Source organism: Gymnodraco acuticeps, unplaced genomic scaffold (genome assembly GCF_902827175.1).
Source record: "Gymnodraco acuticeps unplaced genomic scaffold, fGymAcu1.1, whole genome shotgun sequence".
Classification (NCBI taxonomy): domain Eukaryota; kingdom Metazoa; phylum Chordata; class Actinopteri; order Perciformes; family Bathydraconidae; genus Gymnodraco; species Gymnodraco acuticeps.
Genome location: NW_022992250.1, coordinates 3,917,051 through 3,944,048, shown reverse-complemented (window position 1 = coordinate 3,944,048; position 26,998 = coordinate 3,917,051). Strand labels below are relative to the sequence as shown.

Here is a 26,998-nt window from a genome sequence, read left to right as displayed (position 1 = left end):
AGACTTGTTGGTAACAATGTGTCTCATTTCCAAGGAAGACAAACATTTGATTTTGGATACAGTTTGGAAATATTTACATGGAAATAGTATAAGCACACACACCAGAAGCTGTGACGAGTAAAAAAACAAAAGACAAGCTTAAAACGTAGGCTGTGACGCATGGGTAGGATGTGACTCTGTAGGCAGTAGCTATGGTGCTGAGTCATAAGTGATTACACCAAGCGGAAGTAATGTATCACTGCAGCCTCCATCTCATAAAACACTATACAGAAGGGAACCTTTTAAAGCCACTTTTTCTCTCCAACCTTGAACTACAGGCCTTCAGACAAATTCATGGACAAAGTACTTTCCCAGTCTTCATGTTTTGTCTTATACAATCCTGTGGGGGTGCATGCATCTGAATACAGTTACATTTGAGACATATGTAATCACACACATGTCCTCCCTTATTATTAAATAAACTATGGACAGGTGTTGAACATGTTCATTTTGATGTCACTCTGAAAATTTAAGGGTTGAAATATTGCAAACGGCACTAAGAGGTTAATGCCACTTCAGAAAACATGTAACCTGCTTTTCCTCTTTAGCTGCAGTAAGCAGCCAGTTTCTGTTTAGCTTGAAACAAATGACAGTAATTTCATTTCATAATTTCATAACACCTTTTTCTTGTCTTAAAAAGACAGGGGAAAAAACAAGTCTGGGTCTCCCTTGATCAAAACTACATCTGTGCATCTCTTAAGCATGAGATGAGGGGATTTGGATTATGTATGGAGTAAATGTGTTTACAGTCAGGAAAGCAAACATGTAGTACATCCACTTAAAGTAAATGAAGCGTGCATTACATCAAGAGGCGTGCCACATCTGCTGACCGTCGATTGACTCCAGCTCAACCACCCGTTTCACCTTTTTCTAACGTTCATTATTCATACATCATCCACATCACCTGGTCTATGCATCATAATGCAGTATATTCTATATCTGGTCTTTAGCATTCTGCTTGAATTCATACGTTGGTGGGTTAGACACATATAAACATACTATAAAACATCTACATGTACAGTTTAAAAAAGACACAAATTATATATTGCTATTGTAACCCTTTTAAGAGCAGTGTCCTGTATATAAACTGAGTGGATGCAAACTGAGTTTGTGATGATTTGCAACAAAATCTGAACAAAAGATCACATGATCCTACTTCATCTGGAGCATAAAGATACTTCAAAGCGAATAAAGGTCAAACCCCTCCAACTGTGAAAGCTAGTATTTTCTTTAAAGCCACACTCACTCAGTGTTCTTGTTTTAACGTGAATTAAATAAAGGTTTGCTTAAAGAGACAAACCAACAGAGAATTACTTTGAGACTCTCCTCTCTATCACATCATAAGGTGATAATATGTCAATGTTGTGGATCCTCTGCATCTCTAAGTGGCCAATGAAATCAATCAATATTGCAAAAGACATAGTTTCAATCAACAAAAGAAACACATTGCTCTAATATAAGCAGCTGTGGGCAAAACAAGGTTTTTTTGACAAGCTTAGTAAATACTATAAAGCAAGCATTTCATAAAATAAAAAACTGGCATCAAACCTTTCGGATTGAGTGTCAAAAATGTGTGAGTGCCGTTGTATTCAACAGGTGTGTGCTTTCAGTATGAAAGTATCATGTAATCTGTTTCTTATGAAACTCAAAGACATTCCGGGAAAAAATAATTGGAAAAAATGATCAGAATTATTATTCAGGAGATGAGAAAAAACATAATGTTTAAGAAGCAGGCTGAAATAACACCACCTGGCTAGGAGCAACACAACACTGACCTCATCCATTTATGAACACAATGCGGTTAAATTATTGACGACAGTGTTTGTCGTTGCAAGAAACAATGCTAGCCGGTTTGAGGAGGGAAGATATTTCTGATGGCCAAGGATTGAGCTCAGCTCAAACTCTTACTGTGCTGTTCCATGAAGTATCATCATATGCCTTGCTTCAAAAGATGATGTCCATTGACTTTTTTGTTATCCAACAATTGCTGACATTCTCCCCTCGTCACTTAAGCTATCAGTCTTTTCCAGCAGGAGTCATTCAAGGTGAACAGGGAGCTAAGTGTAAAGCATAAGCATGCTAGCCATTACAGGTCTATCTAAATACCAATCCTAGCTTAAGCTCATTAGCTTTGGATAACGACCAGAATAATGAGGTTGTGTCTTCATACGAATGGAGATAACTGCAAACTATAACACATTGTCAAAAGAAATAGGTTGTACTCTCAAAAGGTGATAAAATACTTTTGTTAAGAATGGAATGAGAGACCTTTAGAGAGAAGTTAAAATCCTGCATACATACTCAGTAACACACAATAACTGCTTGAAGTAGGCGGCTACAATTGCATTGTGAAATTAATCTTGCAATGTCTTACTTTGCATTAGTTTAGGTCAGAGAATTCAGAATTGATGAAAGGTGGTACAGCTTTTAAGTACAATTAGAAAGAAAAAAACAGAAAGGAGATTCAAAAATAGAAGAGGATAAGAGTAACATTTAAGAAGTGTGTGTCAACTGGCTTTTCTAAAGCCAGTTGAGTAGCACTTGAAATGTTTGGCTCTATGAAACCTGATGTACTTATATGATTCTGTTTTCTTCAAGGTTGTGTCTTCCTGGTCGAATGTACTTATTGTAAGTCGCTTTGGATAAAAGCGTCAGCTAAATGCAATGTAATGTGTTCTTGCTGGCACATGCCTAGAGCAGGTATCTGAAAAAAGGGTGGCACTCTCAGCTCCCTCCTCTTAGTATTTTTCTTTAAGTCTATATTTTCGTGGTTCGAATCAGTGCTCCAAAAATGTATTTAGGAGCATAGGAACAACAAGGGAAGAATCAATTACATTTAAATGATGACTGTTACTGTTGGAGAGTTTAGGAAATAATGTTTTTTAAAACAATATTATTTATCCTGACCCACCCATCAGGTGCTTGTCAGAAAATAATACAGCTGCTGTTTGACCCTCAAACCTTACAAAATACTAAGCACACCATTCAAACTGGATACTTAAAACCAGATAAGCATGGGAGGGCAGTAAGCCAAGAGGAAACTAGAGGAGGAAGAGAAGATTTGCCAACAGGGTGGTGGGTGGAGCTGAGGAAGGATATGTTAAAGAGGGAGGTGAAAGGGAAGAGCTGAAAGAGGGGGTTCAGCCGAGGACACGGTCCTCAAAACACCCCGCTGCCTCTGCCTTATTCTGCTTTGGAAAATTACAAAAGCATACTCACACAACCAAGCACATTCTGCACAGTATGAACACACTAATTCATGACATGCAAATGCAGACACCCACACACAAACAGCAGCTGATGAACGGCAGAGGAAAAACAGAGGGGCAAGTTAAAGAGAAGGAAAGAATTGGGGCGAGATGAAAGATATAAATCTGTAAACGTCTATAAATAGTTGGCAAGCATGTGTTAGATTTTATGGTTATATCAAAACCATGAATACACGCATTATAGCATGGGTGGTCCAAGTGTGTATCAAACCGGCTACTTTGACTCTTCACTGCCACGCTTTATTCCTCTCTCCTAATAGACACGGTTTCACCCTTTACTCATTTTCTCTCCAGTTGGCCTCAATGTGGAGCCATTTCCTGGTAGTGTTGCCAGAGAAATAAGGTCATTTCCTGGAGTTCCTTCCCCTTTCAGCTCAGCTTCTACAGGCTTAGCTACCGCCAAAGTAAGAAAACAGGTCACTGACGCATCCTGTAACACAGTAGATCAGACTGGACAAAACTAGACTCAACAGGTCAATCAGGTGTTAATAAACCAAACGAGATCAAACCAGGACAGACAGAAAAAACGTATAAATAAAAACACATTCTGTTCTGAAGAGTCAATGTGTTGTAGTATGAATTAATTACACTTCTAAGGGTTTATTATTTCATTTCACCTAGGAGCCAAAATAGAAAAATGGAATACACTGAGGTGATTGTTAAAAAATGTAGGCCATCCATCTTTAAGACAGCTGTGCGTTTTTAGAAGATGAAATGTGGTATCCTGACTCAATAACCCACACATATCTGACACAGGGGGAGAAAAATCATTTGCAGCTTCCTTTTAACCAAACAAAACCTCAGTACACAAACTAACATTTATCTTTTAAAAGGATGTCATTTTTCCTCATCAGCTTCCCAGGCTTATCCTCTTAATTATGGGTTATAATCCTATAAATATTGTGTAACACAGCAGGTTGATTAGATACTGAGTACCCCACATGACAAAAAGCAGTGAGGGGGCTGAGCTGAAAGAGCAAATGGACAGACAGAGGCAACATGGTGGCGCAGTGGGTGCCCTCTTAACTCAGTAGGTGAGTCATCTATTTGTAACTGGTTTAAAAGCAAGTCAAGACCTCTCGTACATGTAATATGACCTTTATATGTTTTTATTTTCTAAAATAAGATAAGGAGGGAGCCTGAAGATATTGCTTGACATTCATTGGGAGAGCAAAGAAGAAGTACTCCCATCTCAAGTATTGGCCAAATTCTTCTAATCCATCTTTATTCTATTCATACACTGTATACGGGATAATCTTGAATCAATGACAAACCAATTGCTACTTAAGGATTCTCCGGTTGAGTAGTTTGTGGTTAGCTCTCCATGTACTGTATTATCTTGTTGTATTTTTTTTAATTTGCTTTTCCAAAGTCGTCTTAGAATCTGTTTGCAGAGTTTTATATGGTTCACCGGGAATCAAAGAACCTTAACCTGCAAGAGGGATTATTTTATATTCTGCTGAATGAACCTACATAAGAGAGGCAAATAAGACAGGAATTAGACTCACTGGCAGCTTTGATGAAGCTCCTCTGGTACTGGTACGTCATCAGAGGTCCGGGCAGCACTCTGGAAACATAGTGGCAGAGATTCAGCTGGGAAAATTGAATTTTTACCAAAAATCTATAACTATGGACAGTTCTAGATGAGCACACATCTAACCATCTTCTCCTTCACGTCTTTTATCTCCATCATGCCAGGGTGCACAGCTGGACATCAGTTTATCATGTCTGCCTTAAGTGGGTTATTACTCCTGTTGGTTTTCAATGAGGCCTGACCTGTGTTCCTCTGTGTGTGTGTGTGTGTGTGTGTGTGTGTGTGTGTGTGTGTGTAGATTCAGTCAGGTAGAGTAGCGCAGCTTGAACATCATTACTCCTTTCTTTGCCTAATGTGTTTCTCCTTCTACTTAGCTGCCTATTCCTGGCCTCTCTCAGTCCTGATCCTTTGCTCATTAGCATTTTCTTAAAGAGGAGGAAGGCATTTAACCATCAACTGCTATAAAATGACCAGCAATTAAGACCAGGGATCTACTTGTTAAGTTGTATGGATCCTTTGTGCAATGAACACCCCCGCTATGGGAAAATGTATGTTTCTTAAATAAATAAAATAGGCTTAACAAGGAAATACAAAAAAAAAAGAAAATTAAAAGAAATAATACAAATAATTTAACAAAGTGAAACATGGCAAGAGTTCTATTTTTTTTAAGGCAGAAACTGAAGCCGCAATATGCAGTTATCAAAAATACTGAGTTAGGAGAAAAGTGCTGCAATTTCCAATGAATTGAGAAATAATTCAGTGTTTTGAATAAAGCGAACAAACCATTTCCACATTCTGTAACCCTTTTCACACGAACCTAAGATAGTGCTTGATAGCACTTGTGATAGTCTTGATTTCCCACTCGTGGTTTTCCAGCTCCACGTCAGCACATGTCTTGGGATCTGATGTGAAACATAAGAAAAACATAGACTGATTAAATTAAAGAAGGGAAGAAATATTTATTTAGAATAAATAGTGTTGTTATATTTCTGAGTTTACCCATAGCAAGGCCAAGTAGTTTTTGTACTCTGGAGTTTACGCCAACGATTCTGTACAAGCCCTGATCATCGATACCTGGAGAGGAGAAGAGAGGTTACTTCCTGTGTTTACCGTATTTAAATTAACCATAACATAATTTAATTTGATCATCAAAGTTAATAATTTGAGTATTGTACACTTGATGCATTTACACTAAATGAAGATAAAGCTAAGCTAAGCCTTCTTGTTTCATCATAGGAACCATATCTGAGAAAGGTATTTATAATAATAATAATAATAATAATAATAATAACAACAATTCTAGCAGCTTGGAGATGCCATCATTATATACCATATAAATGTAAATACATCTGTTAAGCCGTAAAAAGCTCAAGTGAGTTCCATAATAGATGCTCTTAGTGCAGCCGTTAGAGGGAAAAGGGAGTAATATGCACATGTGAAGCTCGATGGAGACATTTCAGATAAAAAGTCTGTAACGACTAGACAACTTACCAAACCAGTTTGACCCAGATGTTGTTGGAATATGTCGTTTTAAAAATGTGTTTTTTACTTTTTTTTTTTTAAAGATGATTAATTGATTACCAACTAATAATTTTGCCTTTACCAGATTTGTAAGACACTACTCGTCTATTCACGTTACATATATTATTTATTTATTTTTAGTGAAGGAAAAGGGCTGTTAGTTTGCTGTTTAAGTGCATGTCTATATGTTTACGTTTTTGCCGTATACCGTGTATATTCTTTACTGAATAGTGCAAACTGCTGCAGACTATCTAGTATCTATAGCTTTTCCGGTGTGCCACTGTGGTGGGAAATACAAATATCAGATGAAACACAAAATAAAGAAAATAAAACAAAATCAGAGTAGACAGTGTACCTCTAGTGTCCACTGCATAAATGAACTTTTTCATCACGTTGAACCCGATCACATCCAGCTGGGCCACTGATGGAGATGGAGACAAGCAGAATACATACTGAGGAAGAATATGAGCTTTGATTATAAGTATTTAAAAATACAAACAATGGGCAAAACTACTATTTTAGAGATTGTTAAATGCAGCATTCATGCAATTAAAATCTAACACTAAACCTACCAATTTAGAAAGCAAGATATATTCTTATATAATACCGTAGCATTGAATTAACAGTTCATTGATACCAATTAAAGCTACTTACGGCCTTCAGCCTGGTTGTCTCTATTCAGATTATACACCTGCAAATAAAAAACACACCCACAGATATAAACCTGCAAATAACTCACATGATATGTGTGTACATCACATTTGTAGTCAACATTTCACACGCACACAAAATAAAACACACCTGTCATACTAGTTGAGCTGCTTTCAATTTTTGCATAATAAGCTTTGAATGCTTATTAGTGAATGCTACTTATCCCAATGATAAGAAGAACGTATCTGGGATGGATCAGGTTATTGAGTATCGTAAACAAGTGTCACAGTTATTGTTGACTTTTTTGTAATCTTCAAAACTTTAGTTCCCATGTTAATGGTGAGAATATTGTGTTAAAGCTAGAGCTCTGTATACTCCTTAATGCTTGAACTTTTACTTAAAAAATAATGTGCATATCCATGAGTAGTTATATTTAGAACTCATACGTTTAAAAAGAAAAATGATATAGGATTTACAGTCATTTTGTTGTCAGTTGTGAGCTTGTATTGACTATCAAGGTGATGGCAGACAGAGAAGAGGGAAGTCTTAACAACAACTACAAAGGCTGAACAAGTTTCAGTAAAACATGATCATCAACATTTCTTGTTTTATTACAGATTGCCAGAGCTCAGAGACTGCTTGTCGGAGCTTGCGGTGGCTTTATTGACGGTGATTACCTTTGTGAATGTAGACAAGAGAATGAAGAGGTGTTGGGGCATGACCATGAGTAACTAAATAAGAGTGTGGAAAGAATAACTAACACACTTCCAGCCTTAGGGCAAACAAACTGTATATTATGAAGGAACAAATGAAGAGTTGGGGAAACTGACTGTCAGTCAACTTTCCTAGTGATTCCAGAAGCTTTCTCACGTGGGACTCTTCAAATAAAGCCCACATCAAGGGCTGCATATTATTAAGTAAACAACCCCATCACAGATTGATTTTCCATTTTAACTTTAGAAAAGTTGCTAAATCACACCTTATTTTACGAGATAAGGTCTGGAGAATAGTATTGTTGTTGGTGTTACACTGACATTGTTTGATAAGTGCCATTTCAGGAACAATGAGATGCTGTTATCTTTTAGAATGGCATTTAGGTGATGTTATTTCTGTTTTATTATTGTTTTTTGTCTTTTTCTCTATGTTTTATAAAGTTTGTTTTAATGGTTCACTGTTTTACTTCCTTCCTAAAGTTTTTTGTTCAATATTTGGGCTTTTGTTTTTCTTTTAAGACACGTACACCCTTCTCTCTCTCTGTGTCTCTTTCTCTATCTTCTCGCTGTCATTGAAGAATAAACTTGTAACCTACCGGTTCTCTCCCATCCATGGCCTCCATCCACAACCTGCGGTCTTCCTCTGAGAGAGCTTGCATGGTTATTACTCCTGGCCTTTAAACACACAAACAAAAAAGGTACATTAGCTTATCAAATATTATAATCAGTGGCAATTAACAAACCTTGCAAACACTGGCCATACAAGCACACGGAAAAACATGCCAATACTGTACAGGTTTGGCTTAATATATTCTGTTACATTTTTAAAAAATCATCAAAAGCAAGAATACATAAATAAATGCTTGTTGCCTCAGATGACCGCAGCTGTATTAAGAAGGACCGCTGCTTGCAAATCTAATACTTATTCAACAGCAAAGCAGAGGTGCCTGAAACTTCCCACTCATTCCACTAGGCATCTAAGAAATCACCCTGATACACATGCATACACACACACACTCTCACACACACAGCCTCATTGGTCATGTCCATTCCTGTCTTGTAAAGATTTCCTATCTTTCCTGTAGTTTGTCACCCTGTCACTGGCTGCACACTCACCTTCAGCTGTCACCTCCACCACATCACTACAACACCCCCCACCCCAAGCACCAATCAATACACCACCCTTCAATCATGACACAGATGGATGTGCACAGACACATCGTGTACAGGGGTGCCCACGCACACAGACATGTTCAAAGCAAAACTAATATTTACAAAATGGGCTTAATGAAATGTATTTAGTAAGGCAACTCATTAATGATATGTAAACAGAAACACCATTCATAAATTACCTTACTTAAGGGACTAACAAACACACGTCAATACATATATAGCATATTATTAGTATAAATGTAAGGAGTAATGCTAAACAAGTAGATGAGATGTGAGGATAAGTGGATTAGATGGAGAACGGTTCAAGTTAAAGAGGAGCAGGAAAGAGGGAGGAGGAGGAGGAGGAAGAGGAGCACCAGAAGACTGAGCATGAGAGCTTGAACAGCTACAATGTCTCGCCTTTATGTCCAAACTAACTGAGCACCCCCGTGTGTCGGTTAGCGGCAATTACACCACATAAAAAACACATAATGCCACTCATGAACTGATGGCTGATCAGAGAAATGTAACTGTGACTATTTACATGAAAACAGCATACAGTGTTGTCAAATTCAAAGATGCAAAATAAAAATCAGAAGTCCTTCCTGTTTAACTCTTTCCTAGCTTGTTTGTGTGTTTTTCAGAAAGTTGTTGGATTGCTGGGAACAAATTCACCTAAAAATCATTTTGTAATTTTCTGTCTGTTGAATTATTCTGGTTCATGTCATGGTGGATGTCATCCATAAAACTTGTGCATATGAAAACCCTAATAAAACCTTTTGTCTATTAAACTGACTGATTAAGACAACGTTTGTACCCCTGACATAAATGAAATGTGTTATATTTATGAGAAGTAAAGTAAAATAATCAGTTTGAGGCGGGTCAAAGGAAGATTGTGTAGGAAGTGCATGGTTTGAACAGGCGACACACAGAGTAGAACCACACTCTCACTGACCTGTCCACAGCCTCCACATCAAAACAGAACCTCTTTTCTATTGAGTCCGTCTTCCTTCTGGTGCACGACTTGAGGGTGAAGCTCTCCTCATCTCCCTGATGAGTCAAACAAAACAAAACAATGAGATGAGGATGGGTGATTTTTGGACAACAGTCTGAGACAAAAGGGATGTTTTTAGGAGTATTTTTTTAAAATTAATAAGGACTCACTAACAATCCTCTCCTGTTGGGGAGCAACTGAATCTACAGGCAGTTTCCCAACTTGCTTAACTTCCAACTAGAAGCACATTGAGATTTGTTAAACTAAAGCAATTGCAGCATTGAGTACATCTCATCACAGAGACACTCAGCCCATAAGCTTAAGGCAAGGCAAGTTTATTTATATAGCACTTTTCAACACAAGGCAATTCAAAGTGCTTTACAAAAAATGAAAGAGATTAAGAAAATGGCATTTAAAATCAGTCATTAAAAAGAAAAGCTAATAAAATAAACATTAAAAGAAAAAAATACATGGCAGTCAATTAAACATTAAAAGAAAAAAGTACATGGATAAAAGTTACAGTGCAGTCTAAGATATGAATAGTTCAATTAAAAGCAGCGACAAAAAGAAAAGTCTTCAGCCTGGATTTAAAAGTAGTCAGAGTTGCAGCGGACCTGCAGGTTTCTGGGAGTTTGTTCCAGATATTTGGAGCATAATAACTGAACGCTGCTTTACCATGTTTAGTTCTGACTCTGGGGACAGAAAGCTGACCAGTCCCTGAAGACCTGAGAGATCTGGATGGTTCATAATTTAGCAGGAGGTCAGAAATGTATTTTGGGCCTAAACCATTCAGTGCTTTATAAACCAGCAGCAGTATTTTGAAATCTATTCTTTGGCACACAGGAAGCCAGTGTAAAGACTTCAGAACAGGAGTGATGTGATCCACTTTCTTAGTGTTAGTGAGGACTCGAGCAGCGGCATTCTGAATTAGCTGCAGCTTCCTAATAGATTTTTTAGTGAGACCTGTGAAGACACCATTGCAGTAGTCGAGTCTACTGAAGATAAAAGCATGGACAAGTTTTTCCAAATCCTGCTGTGACATTAGTCTTTTAATCCTAGATATATTCTTTAGGTGATAGTAGGCTGATTTAGTAACTGTTTTAATGTGACTGTTGAAACTCAGGTCAGAGTCCATGACTACACCTAGATTTCTGGCTTTATCTGTTGTTTTGAACATTGCAGACTGAAGCTCAGCGCTAACTTTTATACGTTCTGCCTTGGCTCCAAAAACCATTACCTCAGTTTTATCTTTGTTTAATTGGAGAAAGTTCTGACACATCCAGTTATTGATTTGTTCAATGCACTTACTCAGTGTTTGAATTGGAGCATAGTCTCCTGGTGAAATTGTTACGTACATTTGTGTGTCATCTGCATAGCTATGGTAACTTATTTTGTTGTTCTTCATTATCTGAGCCAGTGGTAGCATGTAGATGTTAAAGAGAAGAGGCCCCAAGATGGAGCCTTGAGGAACCCCACATGTCATATTTGTCAACTCAGATGTGTATTTACCTATAGAAACAAAGTTGTTTCTGTCCTTTAAGTAGGATTCAAACCAATTCAGAACTGTTTCCGAAAGTCCCACCCAGTTTTCCAGTCGGTCTAGTAATATGCTGTGGTCAACAGTGTCAAACGCAGCACTGAGATCTAATAATACTAACACTGAAGTTCTGCCACTGTCTGTGTTTAAGTGGATGTCATTAAAGACCTTTACAAGAGCAGTCTCAGTGCTGTGGTTTGGACGAAAGCCTGACTGGAACACATCGAAACAGTTATTTAAATGCAAGAAATTACTCAACTGTTGAAAAACAACTTTTTCAATGATTTTACCTAGAAATGGGAGGTTTGATATGGGCCTGTAATTGTTCATTACTGAAGCATCTAGATTATTCTTTTTTAAGAGCGGTTTAATGACTGCAGTTTTCAGGGCCTGTGGAAAAATACCTGAGTGAAGAGATTTGTTTACTATATGAAGTAGATCTGAGGCCATGCAAGGCAAAACATCTTTGAAAAATCCTGTTGGAATAATATCAAGGCAGCAAGAGGAGGATTTCAGAAGTTGTATAATGTCCTCTAGGTTTTTATCATTAATCTGATGGAATTGTGTCATGGTGTTTGAATTGATGTTAAGTGGAGATAGGGACAACACATTTGCTGTTCCTGATGCAGAGGCACTGACTGCTTGTCTGATTTTCTGAATTTTGTCAGTGAAGAAGGAGGCAAAATCATTGCATGCCCTGGTGGATAGAAATTCAGAGGCTACTGACACTGGGGGGTTAGTTAATCTGTCGACGGTAGCAAACAAGGCACGTGCGTTGTTTTTGTTTTTGGTAATGATGTCAGAGAAGAACGATTGCCGTGCGTTTTTCAATTCCAAATTATAAAGGCCAAGTCTCTCTTTATATATATCTTTAAAGTACACAAGCAAACAATGCCTTAAAATCTTAAGGTTGTATGAAGCATTTCTGATGTAATCTTCTTTACTAATAGGGTTAACATTTCTGGTAGCGCCACATGTTGAAAGTCACACAAATGAATATATTTGTTTTAAGTATTGGCAGTTATATAACATTTCTGGCTCTAGAATTGAATACACAGGGGTATGTTGATATGTTGGGCCCAGGACTGATGTTTTCATCTTGGCTCTTGGATCCCCATATATGTTTTCGTTGTGCTGGGCCTGAAAAGCTTTCTGAGATGTTGAGTGTTTTTTCTCCAGTAAATCACTCGGAATGTTCCGTAAGAACCCTCAAAAAACAGGCATGAACTTGAATGAGCTTTGGGTTATTCATTGTGTAGGAAGTGATACCAGACAGCACTTTGAGAAAATAGCTGGAGTCATGCTGCTTACTCAGAATATCTTTGGAGATGCTGCACTCATTTATGAGGCTGCTGCTGTGGGAGAAAATGTTTTCTCTCTGTGTTAAAACTGATATTTCTCTTTATGACTGTACGCTGTTGTAAAATGGAAACATGCGTCAGAACGGGAGCTAGGGGACTGCCGTTAAACCTGACATTTTCCATTGATGATTTAAAACATTTGAACAATTTTCTGCTTTCAAAATCCTAATGTAGCTCCTCTCAAAATATCCTGTAAAACGTGTTGTGTATTGGGAAAAATAATAATATATCCACACACACACAGTGGGATAAACTGTGAGTGAGCCAATTGAAAAAACAGAGAAGAGGATGATTTTTTTTGTACGTCTGTGTGTCTAAGCATCTGAATACCTATAGATATATACTAGTAAATAGCTAAGGAATTTAGTGGCATGGCAACTTAAATCCATAAAGCTACTCACCGTTTTCCCTCCTGATTTTGGGTCAAACAGGACAATGGTCATCCTCTTGGGCTCACGATGGTACGTACAGTAGTATTTCACCCAGGTAGATACAAATGAGCCTGAGAGACAAGGGAAAGAGAGTTAAGAGAGAAACAAACAAACAGAGGCAGGAGAGGGAGATGGTGTTAAAACAAAAACAAAAAAGGATGGAAAAGTGAAAAAATCTCCGTCATGCTTGCATTAGTGCTAGATCGGTAACCATGGTAACCACACACAGTTGGAGCAGTTGTTACGTCTGAATGAATTGCACACTCATTGTGAAAGTTCACTTGTGTGAGCGGATACGTACGTTTCTCCTGCACATACAGGTATCCCTCCATGGTGTGCTGGCTCACACTCTTGTGTTCGTGTGGATTCTCCTTCATCTTCCTCATGAGAATCTCCACCTCTGACCGCGTGCTCTCAAAACGGTTCCTCGTCTGTCCACACAAGCAAGAAGGTACACACGCATTTAATGAAATGGCCTGATCAGGAGTCAGCTTAACATGCAAAAAGTGGATTTTTATTTATTTTCAAAAACATTTTTCAGCATTCTAAGAAATAAAATAAAATGCTTTGAATAAAAGGAAAAAAAAGGAATGTTCAATGCTACAATCCACTTATATGTCCTCCAATCTTTCTTAGCTTCTATTTTTGTAGGGAGGTTTTTGGATGTCTTTTGGGTCTCAAGTATTGCAGTATTTTCAGAAATGTACTATGTACTATTTTTTTCTTTATTACGGTTCCAGTGTGACCTTGCTTGTGATATTTGTGAGTGTGGGTGTTTGTCTGTATGTGTATATGTGTGTGTGTGTGTCTTTACATTCTGTATGCTGATGGTGAGATCAGTCTTGAAATGGTTGAAGTCCTTTGCCAGCTCATAGCCGTGGTGATAGTAGGTGAAAAGACCTTGGAGGAACGCCAGCAGCTGAGGGAGACAAAAGCAGCAGGAACATGACGCAGATGAAGGAAGTAGAGGCAGACAACACAACATTATACAAATGTGGGACTTACAGGCTCCACAAAGTCAAACATCTTCCTCTCTTGAACCTCCTGCACCTTGAAGACGTACTCCAGAGAAACTGCGTAGAAATGCTGCCGTACGGTATCTACCTGGTTGTCCGCCTGTAACAGGGAATGTCATTAAGAAAACTGCTTTTAATTTCCGAAATTGGGATTAATAAAGTATCTAAGTATCTATCTATCCATCTAAATATCGCCTTCAGGTGGAAAAAGGAAAAGCATTGTGACACTGCTATCTTACCTCATGTAGATGTGACTCTTTCTTCTTTGCTGAAAGGCTAAGGTGCTTCTCCAGCACTGCACAATACTTCTCTGTCTCTTTGTCATATTTTTTCCTCGCTTCCTGTAACAAAAAGAAAACGATTTTAGTTTGAATGCAGACAGAATAACTAATTGAATGTAAGCCGACTCAATAGCCCACACATCTGTTATATTTTGTATCATATTAACATGATTTATATGTTATATGACCATCTGTAATCAACCAGAGCAGATTTGTGAATGGAGAGAAATATTTTCCATTTCAGTGGGCCAGTATGAGATTGTGTCTCCGGGGAGCACAGCTGCTTCATAAACAACAGTCCGCTTTATCAGAGCTGTCTTCCCTGACATAAGAGACACGCAGTTAAGTGATGATTAACCACCAGGGACAGATAGAACAGGGTGTGTTTGTCCTCAAATTGCTTTAGTTTTTTCTCAGAGAGAGAAAGCATGTTGGAGAAGGCCTCTCAAACAGAGGAGAGGCAGATCAGGGCGGGTCTTCCTATCTCATAGAGGCCCCGGGGTTTTATAAAAATGCATCTGTCCCAGTCAGTTAGCATTTCTCCATCCCAACCTCACATGACATGACCCGGCTGGAGCTTCAAGTTAAAAGCTCAAATCCAAATAGCATGGAAAAATGGCACATTATGCTGCTTTTAGACTCAAATATAGAGCTTACTTGCTTTTCTCCTTTTTTTCCCATCAAAACAAGGCATTTAAAGCTATAACCTTTGACATTGAGATACTCGGGTGTTATTTTCTTACACCAAACTATTTATCTAGAAAATAATGCTCAGATAAATAATAATAGAAATAACAAAATAATAATAAAGTATAATAAATATAATTAAAATCATTCTAATAATAATAATAATAATAATAATTAGTTGAAGCGCGAACTTACTATTTGCATTAGTCAAATAAGAATCAAAACATGTGTTGAGTAAAATGATAATGAAATGTCAAATATTGGGCAGCTCTGTGTAAAGGTTTTGTTGGTTTGATTTGCATTATTCAATGAATTGCTTCAATCCGTCATGTATTTAATTTGATGGACTCAGCAGTCTTGCTTTCTGGTCATTTGTGGTGGTTGAAATGAGTTTGCTAGAGAAAGGAATATCCCATATCAAAACCAAAATTATCAATAATGCCAAAATGCTGTGATAGCAACCCTTGTTGCAGTTATATGACTAAACAGGGATGTTCTGTTGCCAGGACAGTTTGAACATCAGGAGAGTCCTCTGGGCCAGAAGAGGAACAGACAGCAGCTGCAGATCGCATCAGAGACGGTAAACTTCCCTCTAAACAACAAGGCCTCCGTTACTTTTTCATCTTCACTGTAGAAATCCTTTCTGTAATGTTCCTATTCTGTGAGTCTCTCCTTAGGGGTTGCATGGGTTACTCTGACTTAAAATACTTTTTATTTAAACAACTGAAAGAAGGTTTTCTACTTTCTTTCGGAAATTTGAAATGCGTAAATGAAAACTAAATATGAGGCAGTCAGTATACATACATATGTTTTATTTTACTAACCAAATCATTGGTAAAACTTTGTAGGCATTCCAAATGAGTTTACTTTAAGTTAGTTCCATCGTCAGCCAGCAGGTGGCGATCTCCCCTCAGTGTCATTGCTAAGCTAATGATTGTATTTTTATTTTCCAGAACAGCACAATAAATACAATTGATGTTTGTTTGTTTGTGTCTTTATAGAGGATCATGCCGTGCCACCTCACAAGATTGAATCATCACAGTTGTACTCCACTCATGCAAACAATTATTAGATGGTCCCCCTTAAACAGGAAGCCAACATATACATCTTAACAAACCTGAAAACATTCACTTTATTTTTGATTCATTTTTTTGTTTATACCAGTTTTAAGGTTCACCAAAAGCAGAATACATTTATTTTAATGCATAAGTAAACATATTATTATAAGAGTCAGAATCTGCTTGGCCTTGCATGGGGTCAAAGTGACACTCTGATAACATCCATTTGTCAAACTGTAAATGTATCACCATTAAAGAGTTGTTTTTCAGACCTGTATTCACAATAGTTTTGCAAACAAACCAATTCATCGACAAATTGACCAATCTAATTATTATTATATAATGCAAGTTTGCTAATGAAGAGCAACATAAATAGTACTGGTGAGCCATGAAATGTCTACTTTCCATGTTGTTGTTATCGGGAGTTTTCCCAATCCGAAACTACGTTTTCAAATCATTCCAACACTTCCTTAAATGGTACAAAAATGTCCTATTTCACAACGTTAACGATAGTCAAACTTAGTGTGATTATCTGCCCCAATTTAACAGTGTATTTGCTCTTATTTTTGGGGGGTTTTCTCGGCCCAGGTTTACCAAGTTTAATGAATATCATGCCAGTTATTCTGCTGACAGAGAAACAGTCAAACAGAGAAGAAAACATACCTACTTGGTGCAGGTAATAATAAGCCTAAAAAAACATTGCAGCTGTAGCATAAAGGTCTCGTGCTTGTTGCTGCAGTACTGGTGTATTTGTTTAAACACAAACATGGGCCTCATGTTACCAGATATATGTCCTTTTAAAGCACAAGGGTGCCACTATAGTTTATCTTTAAGAAAGCGTTTTACAATGTATACTTGCAGTGGAGCTGAAAAGATAAATTGTGCAATGCATTTTAGGGACTTTGTTTCTGCCGCAGTTTCATTTGTGTTATCTCACACTGAATAAGATTAGGGCATGGACCTGAATGTACTTCAAATAAAGACTTTAAAACTTGATTCCACTACTCTTTTTGAACTCTCAGTAATTATCCTAAAACTCCTCTTGTGTCAGCTCTGTAGATTTAGGACGAGGTGAACCTGGCCATGCGAAGATGCTATCAATTATTTTAGGGCTAAACTGGGATTAGTACATCTCTCGTATTGACTTTACGGCACAGATAATGCTTACTTCATAATCTGGCCACCATGTACAATCAAACTCTGACCTGATATATGGGGATGGATTAGCAGGGTATATACTGATAACATGTTAAATACTGCGTGAATCAGGGGACCCCCCGTTGCTTCTGATCTAGGTCTTATGGCTAATGACAGCACATGGTGAGTGCACTATGATCTGCTGTAAGGAGGTTTGAACATTGAAGCATGACATATTTAAAACATGGTGGCTGGGGATTACCTCAAATATACAGTATGGTACTTATACGTTCATTTGAGAGTTGAACATTTGGTTTGCTGAATACACTGAAAATAAAGTCAAAGAACATCATCAATTTAGTGGACACTTTGAGAAAACATTCTCCTGTTTACTTGATTTCTGTTTTTTATTCAATATTTCCATGCCCTCCTCCACAAAAAGATGTATACACTGTAACTGTAAGACAACATTGACTACTGTATGTTATTAGGGGGTCCTGCTGCTCTATGGGACCCCCCCTCCCCGTAATTTATGGCAGGATTATTTATTTCTCTAATCTCCTATCCAGGTCATGCAGAGATGGTTCAGACCTTGATTCATGGATAATCATGGAATAACCTGAGACATGCTGTCAATATTATTTGTATATAGTTAAGCTACTTCTTAATTTTACTACAAGCCTCTGATAAAAGCACTTTCTTAGATTATCTTTGTGCATCTGACTATGAACTAAATAAAGACAGAGCCTTGTAAGGGGCCATTGAACTCACAGGTCTATTGAGTACTATACAAAGTGCATGGTTTTCAATCTACAAACATATAGTTATTTGATCTGATAGCTTTTGAGTTTTGACTTATTATATAACTGCTCCCAGAACAGAACTTATACGTGGTCTTGCAGTAAGTTATAGTGAATTTGATTAACTAAAGAAAATTACAGTGTGTGAGCATTTATGATCAATTAATAAAAGATATTTCCAAAACCATTAGCGACTTTTTTTGTAACAGTTTATTGAACCTTCCAACTGACACTAAAGAATACTGTACTTATCCTGTGTTAAGAAGGATCTCACTGAAACTCTATTATTTACCTTTATACATGTCATTTTATAGAGCTGCTGTGATCAAATTATTTCAAGGAAAATAAAATAAGAACTATACACTACTGTATATGGGTAATTAAACACTGACAAAAGGCTACAATAATGAAAATATGATCAACTGCAGTGACGTCAAAAAGGTGATGGTGAGTTGCCAATATTATGCATGGGTGTTCGATGTGTCTGCCAGTGCTCCTCTAAGAACTTCAGAAGCAATACAAGGATTTTAATTGTATTCACTTATTTGTTTGTACTGCCAGATTAATACTGATGCACAGTATATATGTAGCAGAAGCCATTTCCGACACCCCAGTCCTGTGGCTGTGCTATGTTGCCTCCTTACCTTCGCTGCACTGATCTGTTCTTTCCTGAACCTCTCCAGAGGCATAATCAGCACATCGCTGGCATTCTCGATCTACGGGCACACACACAACATCACAAACAAACAAGTTTACATTTCTTAATTCATTTTGTAGATTACAATGGTAACTAATCCCTTTCCGTTTAACCAAAGCTTATATGTGAATATTGTACAGTATAATGCCAGACATTACATAATTGTCTAGGAATGACAAGGGACAACTAAAAATAAGAAATCAACCAATCCTCTGACAATAATCAGTTCAACAGATAAATAAATTAAATATAACCTGTCCTCTGTGTTAACCCTATCACCATCAAAAATGTGCTGAGTAATGACAAGCAGTATATGCACAGTTCCAACTCCCTCTTGTTGAAAGCCTATAATATTCCTAAAAACTTGTTTGGTTACTCACCATGCGTGTTCTCTCGTCCTCCAGGTTCTGCAGGACCGCTGCAAACTCTTGAAGAGACTTGGCTAAGGACAGACATATTCGAAGAGAGAGAGATTTAAATAAAAAGAAAATTAGGAAGAGAGATAGTTGGCATTTCAAGCTGTTATCATGAGAGACACACAAGCTAACAGAAAGACAGATAGTGATTAGAGAGGATTGGCACGAGGTGCTGGTGGACTTCTCAGAAATGTTTCTGAACTCATGACACAGCAGAGGAATTAACTGGAAATTCAGACCACAATTGAGATGGTTTGTTTCTATGGTGCTTTCACAGCGAGCACAGCACTTGTTTCCTGGCTGCATTGTAGTTTCCACTTCAATTGCCTCTGTTCTGTCCAACACTTTACAGAAACACGATACTTAGAAACATTAAGGGCAGATACGGACTGAGCATGTGCAGTGTGTGCACTGACATGTACAAATCACATTCAGGCACATAGACAATGGAGCCAAAGTGTATTCTTGAGTCATCATAACCCACATATTCCCTCACTCTGCTTTTCAACATCAGACTTCATGTTAAAAGATGTAGGTATTGGAAGATAGACCAGTACTTTAAAACTATGGAAGGAATGGATTGAAAATAAGTGCAATCCTTTAATAAACTCAGTCAAACCTTCCAGTAGGGTCAATCACATAATACATCAAATGGAGTATTAAACATGCAATATTGAGGGATAGATATAGACCCAGTAAAGTCTATTTGTATTGTATTATTCCATTACTTTGCAAGGCAACTTTGTTAATATTAGTATTCTTTTTTAATTGATGTGTTGTAGATTAATTAGGAGTGGCATGATTACTGTATCAGAGAGGAGAAACTAGTTTGGACATGAGTAGGACTATGAATACACTAAAATCAACAGCGCTGTGGTGCAGCCCAGTTGAGCAGCAAGCTGTTCAGGAAAGATAGCTGGGGTTAGTTAAACAACAGTAGAGGGTGGGTCAGGCCCGTGAGAAGCTGCACAGGCAGAGCCAGGCAGCAGGAGAGGGTGCGGTGAAACTAATATTACTTCAGTACATACACCGACATGTGAGATTTAAGTCAGCATTAAGTTATAATACTGGTTTGATAGCAACATTTGAATAAAATAAAAATAGGATATGTAGAACAGGGCTATGAGGTATATCACTTCAAGTAGGATACTTTATCCTGTTTTTACTGTATAGGACAAGGCTAAATCAACATTGTAATGATGACTGCATGTCAATTAAGATTTTATTTTGGAGAATAAACATTATCTACACTGTTAACTGGACTGTAGATCTCACGCTGTCTGCACACCACTGGTGACTGATGCCACTGGAAAAATCCACTTATTGATTTTTGGCACATCAGATAATGACAACAGACAAATGAAGGTGAAGATTGAGGATTAGCATTCCAAAATGATGACCACTAGAGATAACAAAACAGCAAGACAACAGTACCACAGTATTTGTTGTCATAGACAATATACAATTAGTCTAGAGCAGTGGTTACCAACCTGGGGGGCGCGCCCCACTTGGGAGGGCGCCAAAGATCGCAGGGAGGGCGCCAGGCCTCAGATGATTTGAGGCCAAATATCATATTTAGACTTTTTTTTATTTATTTTTTTTACATATAATTGTAAAGCAATACATGATTGTCACTAAAAGCCTTGTCTCTACAATACAATATAAAAAATAATTGATTAATTAATTTGAATAACAATTCAAGTTAGTAGCTAAAGGCATAAAAAGACAGAAATGTATAATTCTTTCTTTAATAGAAATGTTTCTTCTGCCCGTAAAGTGTCCAAACCAGGCTTTTCTGGATAAGCGCATTTTTAAAAACATAGTCATTGTCCATGCCGGTTTCAGTTGGATTATTTGTCACAGTTGCTCCGACCAGAACGGTCTTCTCCATTTTGTAGATTATTTACGACTTTTGAATCCACATAAACACATCGGCAAAATCCGGCTTACTTTGATTATGTGTTTTAAACAGTTTAATCCCTTTGTGAATTGTTTTCACTTCCGCGCCGTCCTTTAATTTCTTCATACAGCGGGAATCCAAATAAATTAATCCTGAGTCCAATAACCATCAAAGTCACTCCAATAGTGCTCCTTAATTACGCTTTCATCCTCCTTTAACAAAATACTTCACATTCATCTAGTTTGTGACAGTAGTTGTAGCATTTTTGAGACTTTTAAACTTTAATTACCGCTGTTGCAATTGATATGCTAGGAAATCTCTGCAGCAATACAATACTTAATTTGAATGGTGTTTTGAAAACTATTTAAACCTCTACATCTTGCACTTCCCCAAGATTTAAAAATGACAGTAGAAAAACATTTGATGATCTTTTCTGCCATAGTGTTGAAATAGCTGTCCTATTGCAGCGACGGACTATACAAATATCACTATATTTCTACAGGTTTTACTTTTGCTGGTACAGGAAATGTATTGAATTTCATATCCGCGAGCTCACCTATGCATATCTCATCGTCAGTCTCTGCGTCTCCAATACACTGGAATTTAAACTCGTTGAGAGAGTCAGCAAACTTCCTCTTGGCTGTTGAAAGACCTGAGAGAATGGAGAGAAAAGAAAAAGAAAAATGTAAGTTTAATGAGATTTCATTTCAAAAGTTAGCATTTTAGAGACACGATAAAAGGGAAAGTGAGTGGAAAGAGGTTACATTCAAAACAGGCGAATACTGTGAGTGGATCCCCAGTGGTGTAAGTGATGAAGGCTGACAGCTCCTATATCTTTGTGGAGTTTTATGTTTATGAACACGTGTGTATGTGCTGAGAAGTGCAAAAAAAGTTCCATTAAACTTAAGTCACATTAGCCAAGTGAGGCGGTGAAAAGCCTCGGACAGATGGATGCCTTTCAAATAATACATGAGGCGCTAAGAGCTCCTAGGAGACAGACGCTCACAGCCAGTTTGGCTTCCCGTCCATATAAACTCTAGGCGGGGTCACCTTCACAACAATATTTCCTGTTGTCGGACTGACCTTATATACAGGAACAGAGAACAACTCAAAATCACAAGTCAGGAATTCAAAAAATGATGACCATAACTATTGAAGCTTTAGCTAATGTTCCTTTCCTTTCATGGTCAGAGGAAAAAGAAACGAGCAACAGTATGATGTGGTCAACCCCAGCAGGGATCTCCCACTTTTCCAGAGAGGAGGACAGGAAAAGTACACAAGCAAATGTGTATTCCAGAGGAGCTTTTATAAACTACTGATAAAAGTAAAAATGGAGACAGGGATGCAGAGGAATAAAGAGGGGAAGAAGAGAGGATAGATCAAAAGTCCCATGGAAAACCAGATGGGAGTCAGGGAGAGGACAGTGAGTGTAGAGAGGGAAGAGCGACAGAGTGTAATGGACCATGTTCATGTAAATATCACACAGTGTGTGACTGAGATCTCCTGCAGCTTGCCAGTTGGTCAAATGAAACACAGACCTAGGAGCTGCTGTGTGTGCTGCAAGACACACACATACACACAAACAAACAAACAAACACAGACACACAAGCTGGCAAACACAAACCTGGACACACCACAGTCTCTCTTGGGATGTTATTCAGTTTGAATCAGTTGTATTAGTGTCACATCTGATCAATTAAATCTGACACAGTTGCTAGTGGTGTCCTGTAGTGGACATTAAAGAATTATAGAATTCAGTCAAAATAGCACTACTAGTTTTCGCTGACTTGTGTTGTTGATGATGAAGCCAAACGTTTCAGCACCTGGAAAAGTCATCTGTGAGATACTAGCAGCAACTTGACAACACAGTTAAAACGCTACTGTCATATAAGGGTCTTAAAGTACTGTTAACAATTCATGAGATTATTTTGTTGCACAAAACTCTAAAGATCCTTTGAATATTAAACAAATGCCGGTTTAGGCTTGGAGAGTTGTAAATAGCAGTTGTATAAAGATTGTGGGTCTTTTATTTTCAAAATCAACCATTAGCAAATAAGGATGCAGTGACAATTAATGTAAAACAGTATTACAACATATTGCAAACTGTATCAAACTTTACTGCTCTCCATCACACCTTCTTCACTAACCTGGGTAGCCTGAGTGTGACTGTTGTCATGCTGAGTCTGCTAAGCTAAACAAAACTATATATGTTTCTTCACTACCCTGCTCACTCTTGCTTCACTGCTCTCCATTTATTTGTAGCCTTCTACTCCCTTCACTCTCCTTTCTGCCACTGACAGTTCCTCTCAGCACCTTGTGAGTGAAACGTGCCGAATGTTGTTCATTTCTCCACTCTACCTCCTGCCACATTCAACATCAAAAACAGCCGCAGGCCAGGGAGTAGGAAAACAGAAGGGCATTTAAAAGGTACAGCTTAAGATGCACTACACTGTTAGATGTGTATCAGACTTCTCTTTACCATTTCAGAGTTGTTGTTCCGCCAAAAGCAGCAGGTCTTAGCTCAATATCAGGTTGCTAGTATCAACTGCTACTGTAGCTGCCGAAACAGAACTGGTTCTATTCAATAGAAAACTGAATTTCTTCCTGTTTTTGCTTTTTTTAGAAAACACTAAAAAGGTATTGAATAATTGGTTGCGAAAAACAAAACATTTTTGCAAACCACTTCTGATTTGAAATGTTCCCCTCTTTTGCAAATATGATACTTGTATTATTGGTCTGGAAAACACCTATAACACTCATTGTCACATTGTGTTCCTAGGCTTTCACTTTTAAAAGTGATAGCAACACACTGTCCTCATTAAGACCAGCACACATAAACCCCCTGAAAAGACACACCATTCATACTGAGCAGCTGAGTCATAGTTGACCACTTTTTTAAACTTAAATCAAAAGGAGAATCTTAAATGAATCATCAAGCTCAAAATGATGTGGTTGTTTAAACTTTCGTGCATTTAAATGCACCTTTAGCAGAGCATTAAATCATTATGAAAACATTTTAATAAATGTTGCCTGCAGCATTCCCTAAACTCTAATACTAACTGCTGGCAGAGGCACTTTTAAACAGGCTAGATTATTTTACGTGTGCATTAAAGTATTGCACTCAACCTAGTTTATGCGACAGTAAAATGAGCATCGAAAAGATTTACGTTTATTCTGAAAAGAAAGTACTTTACACCTTTAGGAGTGAAGTCATTAGGTGTAACGGAAGATTTCCCTTTTACGAGTCACAGTCGGATTGCTTTAAATGGGAGGGAGGAAAAGTGAGTAGACTTCAGTACTGTAAATACTATGATGACCTTTTTGTGTCAGTTTCAAAGAATGGCAAAAAACTAATCTGAAATAATCCGTTGTAGACAAAACAAATACAATAGTTGTTATATGTATTGTGGTGTCTTGGATACATTAAATCACAAGGTAACAATATGGGCAATATGATTTAAAAGTCTGATTAATCTTCCTTCACTGTGTTCCAAACATTGCCATTAAACCGTAATGGAAAGATCCAAGTTGTATTTACAACACCAAAAGTACTCACTGTGTCTCTCCATTTGTGCTGGCACACTGAGTCAATAGCCCAATGTCTAAATGATGACTTTATTCTACTTTTGGAAAAATGACTTCAGGTTGCATCACTTTCACTAAATCTGCAATGAAAAACAAACTCTGAAGCATGCATTTGTGTTTAGTTTACTTGTCCATGGAGGATGGTTCAGTGTAAATGTTGGCAAATGTTGTGATGAGGTAACGTAAGAATGTTTCTGGCTCATATATGAAGATACATCATGCATGTCATATTGCTCCCCGTAGCTATGTTCTCAATATAAGCTGGCACCAGCACCACTCACACACATGCAAACTCACACATACATTCATGCATCTGTACACAAGCACACATCAGCTCTCAAACTCAGACTATGATTCTAAATCCAAAACAAATGTTTGGCCCTAATGATTCTGAAAGATTTCGCCAACCCAAATCAACTACAGCAAAACAAAGAAAGAAGTATACGCCACAACAAGTACATTGTCCAGAAAAGCTTTTGTGTAAAATAATTACAGATGTAATGAGTACTGATGCCTTACCATGTATGGTACTGAATATATTGTAATGCAGTAAATCACAAATTCAAACCCCAAGTTAAAAGGTATTTCACCAATGTGTATTTCAAAGTAACTTTAAAAGTACATCCTATTATATCTCATGTGTGTGCTTGATTTCCACTTGCCATTTGATTAATTGGTTAAATATCTTATTTTTCTAAATTAATGAACAGAAAATAATCTAATACCAAGTGATAATTATAGCTAGATGCCACAAGGGACAGTTTAAACAAGATCTTTTTTAGAGTGAATTTTGATACCTACTAGTACAGTAACAAATCAGTACATGTTAGTGAGACCTATAGCCTTAATGATAGACAGTGGTAGAGAGATGATAAGGAAACAAGCACACAGAAGTTCATAGTGGATGATGTCTTAACTGCTGATTGCCCTAACATTGGCTGTTCCTATTAAACTCTAACACTGTTCCATTGTAAATACACTCATTAATGTGTACAACCATGTCAATAAACCACCAAACTAATATAATTATGAGTTGTGTTTCCCCTGCTGCTACTGAAGCATTCCATCATTGGTATTGCTGCGTAGGTCTGTTGTTAAAGTGATAAAAATCAACCGTTGGTTGGAATTTCCAGCTGAGGGGGTAAAAAAGACCCATTGTTGGGGCTTCCAAGATACTAGATGCTTAGATGGTGCTATGTTGTCCCTACAATTAATATGTTTGTGATAATGTATGTGTGGCTCTCCATTTCCGTGTCCAGGCAGGAAGGACATTTGAGGACAGTGACAGCTAAAAATAAATGGCCCTGTTAACACTTGCCTTTCTGTCCTCTTTCCCTGTTCTTTCACACTTTCACACAACAGAATTGGCCCCATTCTTCTCCCTTTAACCCTCTCACATACTCATACCAGAGCCCAGTTGAGAAACAAACAAACTGAATGATAATGTGGCCACATTTCTAAAAACACTTTTGTAAAAGTCAAACTTGATACAAAAGAGAACATTTATGATTGTTTTTAATTGAATGAGGAAATCCCACGGTGATAAAATAAAAGATATGCTTTAAACCTGGTCAAGTAGCAGTACAAAATTACAAGACTTAACAACACAACATACAACATGTAGCAGTAGAGGTTCAAGAGGGCAAAGGTGGTCACATCTGGTCACTCCTTCCTGGAGCATCACACAGATATGTCCTAAAGGGGGTTTGCTTGACATGTGCAGTAATACTGGTGAGTGGGCATCCTGTGAGCCTTAAATAGGCCTGTCACATGCTCTGCCTGCAGTTTAACAATGACATTTGAAGGACAGTGGTGTGGATACTGCTGGAATGAGGCATCCTGCTCACAACAGCAGAGGGAAAACACACATGCACACACACACAGCAATATAAGCTACACAAAAGGAATCTGTAATTAACCACAACCATGCAGCCGCACTGTACAACGACTGCTATGTGTATTAACTCACAACCACACACACATACACAGTCAAAAGAATGGGCCTGTGTGAAATCAACAGGATATCCAGCAGTAGCTGAAACTCTGCAGTAGCTTTGTTCACAGGCATGTGAATAGAAACCCTATTCATCATGTGGGACAAACACTCACACACACCACACACATGCACAGTATTCATCTGGGGAGACAAAGACAGATTTCAGTGTTCTCATCTAATTCTTTACATGACCTAGCAGCCAAGCAAGGAGAGGAATTTGTGA

The 26,998-nt window shown here is 37.8% G+C and overlaps 1 protein-coding gene across 3 annotated transcripts in view; it reads right to left on the bottom strand.

Moving 5' to 3' along the window:
* The window catches only part of LOC117540090 (rho GTPase-activating protein 26-like), an 82,207-nt gene that overhangs the window by 24,652 nt on the left and 30,557 nt on the right, over positions 1-26,998 (bottom strand). For all 3 annotated transcript variants that reach the window (XM_034206563.1, XM_034206561.1, XM_034206562.1), the window contains 15 exons: positions 21,751-21,846; positions 19,259-19,320; positions 18,826-18,897; positions 14,458-14,559; positions 14,208-14,318; positions 14,017-14,121; positions 13,504-13,633; positions 13,173-13,273; positions 9,835-9,929; positions 8,324-8,402; positions 7,018-7,054; positions 6,719-6,784; positions 5,842-5,916; positions 5,660-5,744; positions 4,817-4,875 (listed from right to left, as the gene is read on the bottom strand). In XM_034206563.1, coding sequence (XP_034062454.1) covers positions 4,817-4,875; positions 5,660-5,744; positions 5,842-5,916; positions 6,719-6,784; positions 7,018-7,054; positions 8,324-8,402; positions 9,835-9,929; positions 13,173-13,273; positions 13,504-13,633; positions 14,017-14,121; positions 14,208-14,318; positions 14,458-14,559; positions 18,826-18,897; positions 19,259-19,320; positions 21,751-21,846 — 1,275 coding nt within the window. The remainder of the gene's footprint in view (positions 1-4,816; positions 4,876-5,659; positions 5,745-5,841; positions 5,917-6,718; positions 6,785-7,017; positions 7,055-8,323; positions 8,403-9,834; positions 9,930-13,172; positions 13,274-13,503; positions 13,634-14,016; positions 14,122-14,207; positions 14,319-14,457; positions 14,560-18,825; positions 18,898-19,258; positions 19,321-21,750; positions 21,847-26,998) is intronic.